This window comes from Urocitellus parryii, chromosome 10, assembly GCF_045843805.1.
Source record: "Urocitellus parryii isolate mUroPar1 chromosome 10, mUroPar1.hap1, whole genome shotgun sequence".
In the NCBI taxonomy this organism is placed as follows: Eukaryota; Metazoa; Chordata; class Mammalia; order Rodentia; family Sciuridae; genus Urocitellus; species Urocitellus parryii.
Window position 1 is genome coordinate 141176939 of NC_135540.1, and position 15679 is coordinate 141192617.

Below are 15679 nucleotides of genomic sequence, written 5' to 3' on the forward strand. Positions count from 1 at the left end.
TCCAGTATTTGCCAGGCACAGGGAAAAGAGCAGCAAATCAAATAAGCTCGGTTTGGCTCAGAGCCTATATTCCATAGGGGGGATGAGAATCAGTTACTTGTGAGATTTCCTACACACTAACTCAGGGCCTCACTCAGTCTCTCTTTAACCCATCAGGAGGACTTCTCTGAGCCATTTCCCACTCTGTTAAACGGACTTGATCATAGATTGCATCTCTGGAGATTTTGCAACGCTGAAGCAAAATAGGGCATATAAACGTTAGGCCAGTGGTTCCCAAACTTGTCTGCACCTTACACAGCTTTCAAAATGCATTTGCAAAGCCTGTTGCAAACCTCCGGAGGCCACTGGCATGCAGCGCTTTGGAATTTCAAAAGACTCAGGTTTAAAAAGCAGACAGATTTGGGAATTAAGTCAGGCACCGAGAGAAAGCGCAACGAGCGAGCAATCAGAAAAGTCCGTTTTACAGATTAAAAGGCTAAGGCCGGGCGGGGAGGGTGCCAAAGCGCAGTTCCGGAGCCACAAACCCCGGACGTGAGGCCGGGTCTTCCACACAGACCACCTTCCCTCCGCCGGCTGAGCCCGGCCATCACTCCCACACACCTGCAGGGAAAAGGCTCCCATCGATGCGCTCCGCCGCTCTGCTCCCCACGCCTGGTCCTTGCCCATTCGTGCCCCTTCCCCCTCCCGGCCGCTTCCCACTTCCAAGATGGCCGCGGGTGGAGCCGATCAGGTAAGGGCCCCTGTCGGACGCCTGCGGCGGCTCTGCAGACACAAAGGGCCTCTCAGAGCTCTTTCGCAGCTCCGTTAGGCCCTTGCAATAAAAAAGGGCCAGGGATGCCGCTCTGGAGGTCGGAGGCTGCTGGACCGACCGGCTTTCAGCTCGCAACTTCGCAGAATCCGCGGTGGGGGGCGACGGCTCCCGCAGAGGAGCTGACGCAGTCCGGCAGGGGGCGTGGCGACGGGGCGCGGGGCGTGGCGAGAGCGCGTGGGGGCGTGGTGATGGGGCGCGGGGCGTGGCGAGAGCGCGTGGGGGCGGGGCGGGGCGTGACGAGGGGGCGCGGGGCGGGCCGAGAGCGTGCCGCTGTTGGCCGCGGGCAGCTTGCGCGCACCTGCCTTGGATCCGCTGCCCGTGGTGCGTCGGCCGCCCTGGCCCAGCGAGTAGCGGGTCCCGCCAGGCTTGGGCTGCGGGCCCACTGGCCGGGGATGGCGTCGCAGCTGCGCTGACTGCGGTACTGAGGGCTCCGCGGGGGCCGGGCCGTGAGGGCGGGCAGGCGCGGGCCGCTGCCACCTGCTGCCGCCGGCGGCCGGAGCGACGCAGCCCGAGGCGCGGCGCTGCCCGGACACCGCCGCGCCCCCTCCTGCGCGAGGGCTGCCCGGGCGCGCGGCAGGCCCGGTGGGGGCAGCGCTGCGGCCCGCGGGGAGACCCTGCGGTGACTCGCTCCTCCTCCGGAACTTGGCGGAAAGTTTTCCCCTCAGACTCACCGCTCCTGCGCGCCCGGCAGAGCCGGCCGCTCGACGCGCAGGACCCCTTCCGGGAGCCCCGGGGCCACGGAGACCCTGGTCGGAGAGTCCTTGCGGTGGGCAGCCGGGAGGCTGGAGGCCGGTCGCGTGTCCTCGCGGCCCGCTATCCAGGCGCGGGGACGGGGCTCTCTGCTGCAGGAGTGGGTCAACGCGGTGGGGCGCGGCCACCGTGAGGACGCTGGCCTGGAGGCGGGCCGACTGGCCCTTGTGGATTCCAGAGTGAGCCCAAGCAGCGGGCATTTCAGTGACCATTTCAGCGACTGCTGACTAGGCTGCTTGAAACCATTTCTGTCTTAAAGTTGCATAGAGTACCGTTTTCTCCCGCGTAAAATTGTAAGTTGCTTTGGAAGGTTCTGTAGACAACCATGCACTTTGCCGTGACTAAGGCCACCAGGGAGTCACCATAGTGTCTTGGGGACTGAGCATTCACCCTTCTGCCCTGCCCCCAATCTGTAGAATGTTAGTACCTAGTTTTCTTGGCTTTTTTTTTTATTGGGAATGGATTGTCTGCTGGGCACCGGCAGGTGCTTTGCAGGAACTGGGTTGGTCTTTACAGCCTAATTGGAGCACTTCCTGCTGACCAGCTTATCAGGACAGTACCAACCCAAGTCTCAAGTTTGAGTATGGCTTCTCCCTCCAGCTCTCTTAACTGCCTTCTTAGTTTTTGTGTATTTTAGACCCTTGAGATTTTGAGCTCGACACTCTGACTGAGACCCAGCTCTAGGGAACCAGGCTTGTAGCTGTGCTCATGCCAGGACACACCCTTTGGGAAATTAGAGAACTAAGATTAAAGGTTGATCTGCTTGGCTTGTCACTACATTGTACAGGTGGGGAATTTGAGGTCCAGAGCGCAGTCAGAGCTGTGCAGCAGGTGCTAGGAGAAATATTAGCAACAGGAAGAAGCTGGAAGAAGCTGTACCATGAGGCTTCCTATGCACAGAGTGGCTGTTTCTGGGCTTGCTTATGCAAATGTGTTGCTAAAATAGTGGGGCTGAGTTGGCTGGCCCTATCTGGTGCCCAGTGAAGAATAATACCAGCCAACAGCTTCTAGGCTTAGCTCATGCCAGGCATAGTTCTAAAGGCTTTATGTGGGTTTCTTCTCCTAATGTTGTCAACTGCCTAATGAAGTAGGTCTAGTATTGTTCCCACTTTGCTACAAGGAAACTGAAGCACAGGGAGGTTAAGAAACTAACTCAGAGTCACACAACTGGTAGGTGGAGGAGCTGGGAATTTAACCCCAGGCAGTCTACTTCTAGAGCCTGTGTTATTTTTCCCTTGCTTATTTTTAAAAATTTTCTGTTGAAATCTAACATACATACAGAGAAATATAAAACTTGATTTCAGTTTATTGATTGTCACAAACTTTAGAGCATATATTCTTAAGTACTCCACAGGTCATGTATGTATGGGCTTTGGTGTAGACTTGGTCTGAGTCCAGTTTTCTTTGCTGTGTGATCCTGAATGAGATACTTAGCCTCTCTGAGTCTGTTTCTTCAGTGTTCTTGGCAGGCTTGTGATGATTACAGCACGTGATGGCCCCTAGCCATGAATAGTACATGGTAAATGCTCAGTGGTTGGTATATTAACAATTAAAATAATACATTATGTTGCCTTTATTAGGTGGTCTGAATATCTTCTCAGCCTGTTAGTTGCCTTCCAGTTACTTCACAGGTACTTATGACAGTTGGGTTTGGTCACTTTCTAAATGTGGCTGAGACATTTTAGAGAAGAGGGAGCAGTCCATATGTTCAGTCTCCTTAATTTAAAGTGTCCCACTTTTGACTTTTAAACATAACCACCTGAGACCTGTGTAAGTGTCTTGTCTGTTAGGGCTGTGAAGGAGCCTTTGGGGACCTCAACAGTTTAACCCTTTTTGGCCTGGTGTACTGAGTATTCATGGATGAAACCTGTTTAAATAGCATCTTAGAGGGTACCTGGAAGTTGCCATTCATCTTCCAGAGGTATCTAGGTAATTTTTTAAGAATTATTTTTATCTTAAAGAATAATGCATTTCAGAAACCCCAGTTTTTGTGATTTGTCTTTCCACTGTGCATAATGCATATTGGACACTGTTGGTTCCTTTAGGCATCGTGCCTGATGGTGGAGAGTGAGCACTTGCAGTCAGCTTGGGCTAGACCAACACGGCTGCTTTATCACATGTCCCCCTCAGACTCAAGGCTGTGATGTGGTAGCAATACTCAAAGCTCTTTAGGTGGTGGTGGAGGTCACCTAGATCATGGGTGTGAACATTGAGCACAGGGCCCCATGCGTCACATGTTCCTGGAAGGCAGAGCTAGTGTTAATTGTTCATGTAGAGATACTGAGATCTAGCTCTAGCCTGGTCCTTTCTGCCTCAGCCAACACTTTAATTCAAGAATAGAGACTCGCTGCTGGCTGGTGCCTATGAGCCCTCTACACAGCAAGTGGGTTCACATGGAGGTGGCACACACTATGGTTCTCCTCATGTCAAAGGCTGATCATTTCTCCTGACTGGTCCGTGCCTGGGGTTGAGCTGTAGGCCTGGTACAGCAACCATTCCTGGGAGAAAGCTGATAGTGCCACCAGATTTTTTCCCCAGGAAACACAGAGGACCCCCCAGAGGCACATGTTGGGAACAGAAGACTGGCAGGGGGAGCAGCGGGGAGGGGCTGCCATGAGACCTGGAGTAGATCACGCATCTGGCTCAGCTAGGTGGTGTTCCCTGTGTGAAATGCAGTCTACTATCTCCCCCGTGGCCATAGTAAGCTCTGGAGGAGGTGCCAGCTGTCTGCATGTGGCCTTTGTAAGCAGCAGAGCTTCCAGGGAGCCAGGGAATTACAGACCTGGGGTCCAATGCTGACCTTGGCAAGTCACATGCCTCAGTTTCCTTCTCTGTGGGGATAATACTTAGCTGATGGGGTTGAGCCAGGATGGTACATTCAGAGTTGAGAATGAAGCCTAGGACTCATCAAATTGTAGTTTCATGGTGATAACTGGGTGTGGTGTCTGATGTACAGTCCTGGTCTTGTCTTCCTGCAACTTTAGCTCTGGGAATCGTATGCCCTTAGGCCATGACTGAGTAGAGATGGTTTGTGTATGCTTGACCCTAAAGAATGAGGATCTGGAAATTGGGCATGGCTTGGTTGGGGGAGTCTCTGCAGCCAGAATAAGTCCTCTGTTCTTTGAAGGTCAAAGTGAGCAGTGCGGCCCCTTGCTGATGGGTTTACAAGCAGGTTGATCCCCTCAGGACCATCCAGAGAGGAGCCTAGAACAGGAAGGACTGCTCAGGGCCTGTGTTCTGGGCAAGGTGCTAGAAGACATCAGCACATATGGCAGCAGGCTTCTCCCTGAAGCTGCCCATGAGTACGTGTTTTTCCCTTTGAGGACATAACTAAATCATTTGGTTTGGGTTTCACAAATGGTTTTTTATTTATGCAGACTTTCATCAAGACCTAGTCTCACTGCTTTTTAAAGAAAAGAAAATCAGACTGTTGCTTCTAGGTGGGATTGCTTCTCACAGCCCTGTCCAGAGTCGCCCGTTGTTCCAGTCCCTCAGGCAGTTTTCCTTTTTGCCTCGTGCAGAGCTCAGTGTTGGGGCAGGCACATCAAATTCAGATGGTCTTGCTGAGTGGAATAAAAACAGTCTTCCTCTTATCCACATTTCACATCTTGCATGTTTTTTTCTTGTCTGGAAAGTGATTAATCATTGTTAGTCCTGTGTTGAGTGCCTGCCTCCCTGGCAGGGACCACTCCTTCCTCCCCGAGCTGACTGAACTGAGGTTGCTCAGGCCACCGTTGGTGCTGCTGGTAAGTTAAGGATGTGGATTTAGGAAGACAAATGTGATAGGAAGGATTATGTTTCACTTTCCTGACCATCCAGTATGGACAGTGGCGCCTCACTGTCAGGTCTGGTACCCAACACGATATAGGAATGGATGGCCATAGCTTACTTAGTTGCTTGTGTCTGTTGTCTGTGCACGTTGTCAGGAACCCCATGGCAAGGGTTTTCTTCCTCCTGTTGCTGCTTCTAGTGCTCATCTTGTTCTTGGAACATAACCCAACTCTCCACAGAGGTTACTTGGTTGTGACTGTCCCTGAAACATGCCCACCAAAGAACTTAGCAGTTAGTAATATTTAATTCAGCAAGTAATCCATGCTAAGTTTTTGGCAATGCAGTGGTGTCTAGAAATGAGAAAGACTATGCCTGCCTAAAACTTGGAGTCCATTGAAGAGAGACATGAAAAAAGGCATGAAATTTAGTTGTTTTAGGTGGGGTGTGGCCAAAAGGATTCAGGAGGAGGGAAGTCCTGTAGCTCTTGGGAGAGATGGGGAGGGCTTTTCAGGGGAGGTAGACTTTGCAGGCAGTGATAGAGTGGCTCCTTGAGCCACATACTGCTGGAGCCCAAGAACCCTGGTGGCCTGGGTGGGAAGAGTGCACTTGAGAGCGGTCCCATTGCATGTCCGGGCCGAAGATACTGGTGCACAGGAGGCAGAGCCTGTGGGGAGACCATTGCTTATTCAGGCTGTCTGTGTTTAGAATGCATTTGACTTGGAGGCAGGCCATTTGCCTCTGGCCACTTTCCAAAGTCCACCCCATAGCATTGTCTCAGGAATGTACCTTGTTCATACAACCTATCCCTTGTGTAGCATCAGCAATAGGCAGGTGGCCTGAAGTACAGCTTCTGGTTTTATGGCACTAGGTAGAAAGGATTGAAGACAGCTGGCCTTGGTCTTGCTGTGTGTTGGAAGAGGAGATACCTTTTCCCTTTTAGGTTTATTTCTCTGAAGACCAACACTCTGTTCCTGAGGTTTAAGGAACTTAACCCAGACTTGGGACCAATAGAGGCCTCAAAGGTCTCCGGACTTTCCTAGAAGTAAGGCCCTGGGGCTGCTATCCCCAGCTTCCATGGTAGAGGAGAAGGGAATAGGACAGAGGCTATACCAGTTGGCTGAGGGCTCTCTGCCCCTCTTCCTTCTTCCCTGTGCTTTCCTCTTGGTGAGAATCTGAGAAGGGTCCTTGGAGTGCCATGAGTGAAACACAATTGTCTCACTTAACCAGTTTCCAATACTGCAGACATAACTGGCTGCCTTGTTTGCCCAGGCACTGTTTTTCCTAGGAAGGGTAGACTTGCTACACGTTCCTGTCCACTCAAATGCCAGAACTTCTTGTGGGCAAACCCACATCTCTTCTGTAAACAGTTTAGAGCCATCATTTGTAGGTGCTATAGCTCTTTCTGTGGCTTGACAGTTGAGGGAATGGTACATTCCTGGGCACCTACTGTGTGTCAGTGCTGGCTGACTGGGCTCTCACCAGATCTTATTTCTTTTAACTTAGAGCAGCCTGTGAACAGTGTGTTGCTGCTCCTTGTACTGTGGGGGAGGAGGGAAGGTGAGATGCAGAAAGGTGCAGCACCTCACCTGACCTGTGAGCCCCCCACTACTTAAGTTGCAGAGCCAGAACTGCAGTGTTGGAGATGCTCAGCCCTGTATAGTGTCAGGATTTCCTCTTCTTTTTATGGCTCTTTGCCAGTTTGATCCCTTGGAGTGTTGATGGTATTTTGATAACTTTAATTACCTTTAACCTTGTCAAAAATAGCTCTTAACTGTGATTTTTTTGGGAGGGGGTCAGGGTTGTATTTTTCTTTCAGTTAAGAAAGTGTAACCAGGCATGAGGTGCAAGTCTGTAAATCCAGTGACTTAGGAGGCTGAGGCATTAGGATCCCAAGTTGAAGGCCAGTCTCAGCCACTTAGTGAGGCCCAAAGCAACTTAGATCCTATCTATCTCAGAAGATAAAAAGGGCTGGGGACATAGCTCAGAGGTTAAGTGCCCCTATACCCTCTACTCCCCTCCCCCGCCCCCACAAAAAAATACGACTTTCAAATTTATGTATGTTTGAATATACCTGCATCTTCCTTTGTGAATCCTGTTATTCATAACATAACAATTTGAGGGGCTTTCCCAGATCAGGGAACATAGAGATAGTGTGCAGTGGCCTTGCCTTAGGGGAACACATGGCCGTGGACTTAGAAGTTCAGAGCACTGAGCCTTGCACAAACTTGCACCATTTTATACCTGGTGAAATGATTCCCAGATCCTTTTGGAAGGTGAACTGAGTATTTGCTCTATAGGTTTAAGGAATATTTTATTTTTTGTAGTGCTTATGAATTTCACTTTTGTGTCTATCTCTAATTTTGTCTGTATGTTTATCCTGGTGTAGTATAGTATAGTTTTCTAAGAAAAATTGATAATCAATTAGTACAACACTGGGATTAAATAATCCTTCCTACTCACTGGGTCATATTTCATGTTTTTATATAGTTCAGTCTATTTCTGAATTCTGCTTTTTGATTCATTCCTTTACTTTTCTATTTTTGCTCCTGTGCTATGCTGTCTGAGCAGCTCCTTCAGTTTCTAGGAGGGAGGGAGAGAGGGAGGATACTCCCCTCCCCCTTTTCTGCTTTAATGAATTTGCTTCTGTCTTGGCACTGACTCCTGAACTTTCAGAAGCTAAGATAACAGCCCTGGCTGCCACTGTTCTTCACTACTGCAGAGCCTCAGCCTCACCCGGATGATAGCAAAAGGCCTCTGGGCCAGGTGCCTACTCAGTGCTTTCTTCCAAGGCCTTTGGTGGAGCTGGGACCAGAATACAGGAACGTCTTGAGTGCAAAGTTCTGTCTTCATTCTGTTCTACTCTGGGGTGTGGATTTCAGTGCGCCATCTGAATTCTTAGGGTTTGTTTTTTTTTTTGGTACTGGAGATTTAACCCAGGGGTGTTTAACCACTGAGTCACTTCCCCAGCCCTTTTTATTTTTTATTTTTGAGACAGGGTCTCACTAAGTTGCTTATGGCCTTGCTAATTTGGTGAGGCTGGACTTGAACTTGTGATCTTCCTGTCTCAGCCTTACAAGCCTCTGGGATTATTGGTATGTGTCACTGCACCTGGCTGAATTCTTAGCTGTGACATTTTCAAGACAAACAAAAGGTAACCAGACACAGGTTAGGATTGGCAGTCTGCTGTGGGCTCTTCTCCAGGCTGTTTCATGTATCCTACCATCCCTCACTTTAGGCCAGAGCACTTTGGACATGGCCTTGGATATGTGTGTGGCACCAGTGCTTTTGACTTTTCTTGTTCTAGTTTTGATCTTTGTGGTTCCATTACTGGTGGTTTATCATCACTGAGCTATCCTCTGAACCTGGGTTTTATGACCCTATAGTAGCCATTCTAAACTAGGCAGGACCCTCGTTGGGGCCCACAGATTGCAGATCTGCCACGGGGTAGCAGTAGGATCCTGGGCCCACTTTTAAGTCTCTTGGCACCTGGTTTCCACTGTGGAAAAGGGTTGGCATGTCCTGCCTATGAGGTAAGTGTGGCTGTGCTTATGGCAAGACACTGCAGATGGTCTATGTAATTCTTTTTGCTCTTTTTCTGTCCTAATGAAGATATCTTGATTTTTGTGCTGCCTAGTAATGAGTAGAACCTTAACTTTATTTGTGGGTTGTGAATTCATATACTTTTTAAAAAATTTAAAATTTTTTAAAATTCTAGTTTCATAAACATTTGACAGTGTTATCCTATTTGTCATTTGTCCCCCTGAATTAGCTTTGTGTAATTGTGACAAAATACCTGAGATAACAACTTATGAGAAAGAAAGGTTTATTTTGGCCCATAGTTTCAGGTTTCAGTTCACGGTCACTTGGCTCTGTTGCTTTGGGCCTGGGGTAGCATGGTACATCCTGGCAGGAGTATATGGTAGAAGAGGCTTCTTCCCCTCATGGCAGCCAGGAAGTAAGAAGAGCAATAGGAAGGGTCCCAATATCGTCTTCAAGGCACACTCCTAGTGACCCAAATTCCACCCATTGAGCCCTGTTAGAAATAACCAGAGTGCCACAAGGAATCCAATATGAGCTGGGAAGGAGCTCAGCAAGGCAGCTTTACCTCTACCAGGAAGGCGTGCTCCGGAGTCTGGCTAATAAGCCCGCTTAGGTGGGCAGTCCTCCAGTTTTATCCCTAATGCTGCACTGCCCCTTGCTCTGACAGGAGGAGTTCAGGGTTATAGTCTACACAACTGGCTAATTTTAAGATTGGGGTGGGCAAAGGGAAGGACTAGAGTTAAAATGGCTATGATTGGATCTTACCTCCCAGTTAAGGCTAAGCACTCTATTAGTAGTATGGTTAACAGACCTCTGGACTTTCTGTTTCTCACAGCCCTGCCTCCCAAAGGTGCCACGACTTCCCCAAAGTGCCATAGTTTGTAGACCAACTTTTCAACACATAGACCTCTGGGGACATTCAAATCCAAATTATAATATGTTCCCTGACCTCCAAATAAAAAAAAAAACTTCCTCCCTGCCTAGCATAGTTCTCAGGTTCCCAGCACTGTCCTGAGTATCAGAGATGTGACTGGTGGGGTGACAATGATGAAGATAATGATTTTTGCTTTAGATATATGCTTTGTTTGGGGTATTTTCTGACATGATAGTGCATGTTAACATTCTTGATGTGGTTGGTTCTGAATCAAAATTTGGTTATGTGGGACTCTTTCCATGTCATCCCCCTTTAGAAGGGATGTCCTAGTAGTGAGCTGTGTCTGAGGAATGGCATCTGTGGGTCTTATGTCCACCTGCCTGATTTCTGTGTCTTGTGTTTTTCTAGTTTCTCCTTGGACCAAGATGACTGATGGAAACCTTTCCACTTCCACAAATGGCATAGCCTTGATGGACATTCTGGATGCTCATCAGGGAAAACCCCTTCAGAACCTGCAGCAAGTGAATGCCAAGGGGTCCAGATCCCTCTCAACACCTGAGTACGGGCCCAAGTTGAAACTTGGTGCTTCAGAAGACCGGCACAGCCTTCAGTCAGTGGACTCTGGCATTCCTACCTTGGAGGTTGGCAACCCAGAACCTGTCCCCTGTAGTGTGGCCCTTGTGAAGAGGAAGCAGTCGGAGTCAGAGCTTGTCCCTGAGCGGGCCTTCCAGAGTGCATGCCCACTACCATCTTGCACACCTCTGGCTCCCACCAGTGCAGAGCGTGAGCAGACTGTGCGGAAGTCCTCCACATTTCCCAGGACAGGCTATGACTCAGTGAAGCTCTATAGTCCCACCTCCAAAACCCTGAACCGTAGTGATGATGTCTCCATCTGTAGTGTGTCTAGTCTTGGCACAGAGCTGTCCACCACGCTGTCTGTCAGCAATGAGGACATCTTGGACCTCATGGTCACGAGCAGCTCCAGTGCCATTGTGACCCTGGAGAATGACGATGACCCACAGTTTACTGACGTCACCCTGAGCTCCATCAAGGAGAGCAGTGACCTGCACCAGCAGGGCTGGGCTGATGGAACCGAGGAGGGGAGTAAACTGAGGATACTGGCACCATTTAGTAGCTTCTTTACAAGGTAATGCTGTCTGTGTCACTGTGGAGGAGCTGGACTGCAGACCTATCGCCTTGTTCTGTTGTAATGTGTGTCATGTGTCCTGGTTGAGCAGGTGCTGTGTCCTGCAGACAGCCATGCCTTGCCCAGCAGCATGGGAGTTGTGTGGGTCAGGTCTGCTGGTGACTCTATCATTCGTTCCTCCCTGTGTCCTTGGCTTCACTTGCAGTCTCTGTCACTTTTTGGTCTCTGGCCTGTTGTAGCTCTGGGTAACTCATAGGTGGTCATTGTCACCAAATCAGCAGCTATAGTTTGATAGCCTTAGGCTCTAAAGGGCCCTTATCTAATGACTTGTTTTTGGGGTCACATGGTGACTGCAGATGAAGTGACATCAGTAGTAATAACTCACATTTTTAACACTGTGCCCTCTGGCAGAGACCAGGCTGGTCTATCTGGGTGTCCCAGTTGTGGTCCTGTTCTTGTGCTTATGCCCTGGCCTGGTCCTGCTGTCACTGCACTGCAGCCACATGCGTTCCCTTCTGTGTTGAGTCTGGCCTGTATACCCACTTCGTGGCACCCTGTCCCCAGTTACCACACAGGCCTCCTGGTGTGTCTGTTGTCCCCAAAGTCCTAGGAATTGGCTACTTCGGCTACTGCCTCTTGCTTGTGCTCTCATGCTTTTGTTCAGGAAGCATCTGTGTTTGAGGCCCTGTTCTAGGTAGGTCGTGTGGGGTAATATGCAATTGAAATAACCTCAGGTCATGAGGTTATTTCTATTGCACATTATCCCACAGGAACCCATGTGGCTGCAGTGCAGTGACAGCAGGACCAGGCCAGGGCATAAGCACCAGAACAGGACCACAACTGGAAAACCCAGATAGACCAGCCTGGTCTCTGCCAGAGAGCACGGTGTAAGAAATGTGAGTTATTACTACTGATGTCACTTCATCTGCAGTCACCATGTGACCCCCAAAACAAGTGGACACATCAGTCAGTCACAGAAGCAAGTATGATCTCCCAAACTCTGGAATGCTGTACAGAAGGGCATGGAGCCTGGAGAGAGTGTGCAGGACTGCCAGCAGCTTCACAGCTGCTTTTCGGGGGCCTCTGGGCCCAAAGCTTCACAGCTGGAAGCATTTGTGGCCACCCTGGCTGTGCACATGCCCCTGGTGAAGCCCATGTTGGACCTTTGCTGTACTGGATCATGTGCTGGCTGGAGTCAGCTGGAGGTGTCTGACTGAGCAGACAGTCATTATTGCTGCCTCAGTTGCTTCATCAGCTACATGCAGGACATTGGATGAGTCTAAGACCAGCCCTGAGTGATTTTAGCTACTTTTTTTTCTCTGATGTGCTGACAGGTATCCTGCTGCTCTAGTAGAGTCTCTGGTCTCAGAATTTGGTAACTTGGTGATTGCGCTCAGTGAGTGGGGTTCTTGAACCGTGGGGAACTCTTGTCAGCATCCCCTCCAAGGCAGGTGCCATGCTGTGGTGGTGTGATTTTCATTGGTGGGCTGTTTTTAGCTTTCCCCATTTATGAATACCATAGGTGCCTGTTAAGTGTGGCTCTCAGGGGAAAGGGCCTGGAAAACAGGCCTCCATAGTCCCCTGGGGTCCTTAGGCTATCTAGGAACACTTGCTTGAAATGGGTGGTAAGAGAAAGAGCTCGGCTTTGGAATTCAACAGATTGAACCTACAGCCTAGCTGTGTGACCTTGAACAAGTTATTTCACCTCTCTAGTCATTTTCTCATCCCTAACATAGCATTATTAAGAGCCTAGCACAGAATGCCTGTCACGTGTTGATTCTGCTCTGCCCTTACCCTTGGTGTCCTCTACATTCCTGTGCCTAGGGCTTGGCCTCTTCACCTGGGGGTGGGATTAAGTGGGTTAATGTGCAAGTTTGTTGTGGATCCTGACACATGGAAGGCTTTACCTATCTGTCACTTGGGATGATTATGGCTGCGCCCTGCTCCTCTGTCCTGAAGGACCCGAGTTGTCTGTTAGAACCTCTTCCCTTTTGAGGGAAGCTCTAGCAATTATACAATTTCTAGATATTTTCCAAAGCTGCTGTTTCTTGAAAACCTTCCTCAGGTGTGGGCCACAGAAAACAGTGTGTCCTCTTTATTTTATTCCTTGGTTGCTGTCTCCTCATCCTTGATTTGATGGCTGTGACATTGTTACTGACAGCCAGGCTAAAGTGCTTTTGGGAGCACGTGGAATATGGCAACAATGAGTCAATAAGTGATACTGTGTACAGAGTCTAGAGGGTGTTTGTCCTGGGGTCTCAGTGTTAGAGAGGAGCTTCAGCCTAGAGTGACTTTGAAGGAGGGGGTTCTGGGCCTATTATGTGTGGAGCCTACTGAACATTTGTAGGTGAGTAAGTGGAGTTACAAAGAATGCTCCAGAGCCTGCCCCAGGCCTGGCCTGCAGCAGGAGCACTGAAGAGTGTGGACTATGTTAGTCTTTGTGGAGAGCAGGGCCAGGGCTGGAGCTGGTCTTCTGTGGACCCCAGGCCTTAGACATCTGCCTCTCCTCTTGGCCCCTTGCCCCTGCTTTCTGTTCTCTTCCTCCTTGGTCTCTATGCCATAGAAAGACACGTGGGTGGTGTTGTGGGAGGCTGGTCTAGGAGAACATAGTTTAGAGGAAAGAGGTGAAGATGGTCAGGGAGCTTGTGACTGGAGGGAGCAGAGCTTGATGAGGTAACCTGAGTGAGATAGGAACAGAGGAGTGACAGGGCGACTGGCTGGGCCTGACCACTGTCCTGCAGAAGCCACAGGCCCAGCTGCCATTTGTTCTTCCTTCCCCACACTGTAACAAACACCTCTGAGCCAGACTCTACCCTGAGCTGTAGAGGGAGTCTTGGTCCTTATGCAGCTAGCAGTCCAGTGGGGGAAACAGACCAGCAGCTGGGGGCAAGGCTGGGAGTGCACTGCAGTCAGGAGTGCTGGTTCAGGGCTCACACCAGCTGGGCCTCACTAGAGCTCTCCTCCTTAATCGCTGTGTGACCTTGGGCAAGTTACCTCTCTGAGCCTACTGTGCAGGGTTAGAGACCAAGTAGGCTAAACATCTGCATTCCTGGCCCTCTTCCAGCAGCAGCTGTCTGTGATGCTAACTCTGCATGGTTTTGTTTTGTTTCCTAAAGCTTTCTCTAGTTCCTAATCCTAGATCATGCTGAAGGTCAACCCATTGCCAAGTTAAGTTAGTGCAGGACCTCTCCAGTGGCGCATGGTTGACATTTTGGGACAGATGCTCCCTGTTGTGGGCGGCTGACCTGTGCACTGAAGGATGTGTCACAGTACCCTTGACCTCTGCCCACTGGATGCCAGTGGTTCTCCCTGTGCGAGATGCCCAGACATGTCTCCTCCAGGCATTGCCAGATGTTTGGGGCAGGAGGTGGGAAGCTTGCAGAATCACACAGCTTTTGAGACCACAGAGCTAGCAGGTTGTGACTGTTGATGTTTAATTGCTTCCCCGAAGGAAATTTTCTAATGTAATTTGAGCAGGGTCCTCGTCTTGTTAGGAAGGGAGGGACTGGGCTGAGGGATTCCCATGAACCCAGTGTGGTATTTGTCTAGAACCCCACAGCTAGTGAGTGAGGAGGTGTGAGCTCACTAGTGGTGTGCTTCCTTTCCTCAGGAGCCAGGTTGGCTTCCATGGATCTGCATTGATCTAGGAGGCATTGATTAGCTTTGGTCACATATGTCTCCATTCATGTAGTCCTTTATTGAGTTCGCAGAGCTGGTTATGGAGGCTCCTTTGCTGGGGGAGAATGTTTAACCTGAGATTGGAGAACGGGGTGGGGGAGCTTGCCAAAAGAAGGCTTCTGTGGGGGCAGGAGGACAGCCTGACTGTGTGAGGCACCTGCTTCCTGCATCTCTGAGAACCCCTCTGAGTTATAATTTAAAGACAGAGGTGGGAGAGTGTCAGTTGAGAGCTGGGCTGCTCAGCTCTAAGTCTGATCCTCAGATCTGCCATTTTATACTGTGTGACCTTAAGAAAGTTACTTAACCTCTCTAGGCTTCAATATGCTCTTGGGTGACACAGGGCCATTTACACCTATCATAAAGAGCTAATGTGAGGGTTAACTGGGAAAATACACGTAAACCTCCAGCATACCACATACTTGTGTGCAGGCTGGATTCATGCTGTTGTCTGTTTTTGTTGGTTTCATGCACGCACACCCTTTCCCCTTGTGCTGGGGATTGACCCCAGGAATACTCTATCCTTTCTATTTTTGATTTTGAGACAGTCTTGCTGATTTGCCCAGGCTAGCTTTAAACTTGTGATCTTCAGTGGCTGGGATCACAGGTGTGTGCCACTGCTTCTGGCTTTTTTTCTTTTGGTATTAGGGATTGAACCCGGGGCACTTAACCACAGAGCCCCATCCCCAGCCCTTTTTTAAACTTTTTTAAAAATTTGAGGTAGAATCTCGCAAAGTTGCTTAGAGCCTTGCTAAGTTGCTGATGCTGGCTTTGAATTTGGGATCCTCCTGCCTCAGTTTCCCAAGCTGCACTGTACCTGGCTTCTTTTATTTTTTCTTTAAATTCTGCTATATGAAAATTTTGCAACCACTGGCTTAAGAAAATTCTTCAGGTGGGAACTTTGACTTGGTATGAAAGTGCTGAACCAGCTTTAGTTTCTCTATGGATCTAGGGTTTCAGGATCTGATCCTTTGGAGGGTGAGAGCAGCATGAGGAGGACAAGCCTGTTGCTTGTTGAGGAGTGAGTGAGTTTATCACGAGGGGTATTCTGTCAAGACACGGCTGGACTGTGTCCTTGGCACAGGCAGCATTTAGTGTGTCTGCTTTTACA

The 15679-nt window shown here is 49.6% G+C and overlaps 1 protein-coding gene across 4 annotated transcripts in view; it reads left to right on the top strand.

Annotated features, from left to right (window-relative positions):
* The first annotated feature begins 701 nt into the window (after positions 1-701).
* Positions 702-15679, top strand: part of Tbc1d14 (TBC1 domain family member 14) — a 103645-nt gene continuing 88667 nt past the window's right edge. For all 4 annotated transcript variants that reach the window (XM_077803232.1, XM_077803230.1, XM_077803231.1 and 1 more), the window contains exons 1-2: positions 702-730; positions 10155-10893. In XM_077803232.1, coding sequence (XP_077659358.1) covers positions 10172-10893 — 722 coding nt within the window. In that variant the 5' untranslated portion in view covers positions 702-730; positions 10155-10171. The remainder of the gene's footprint in view (positions 731-10154; positions 10894-15679) is intronic.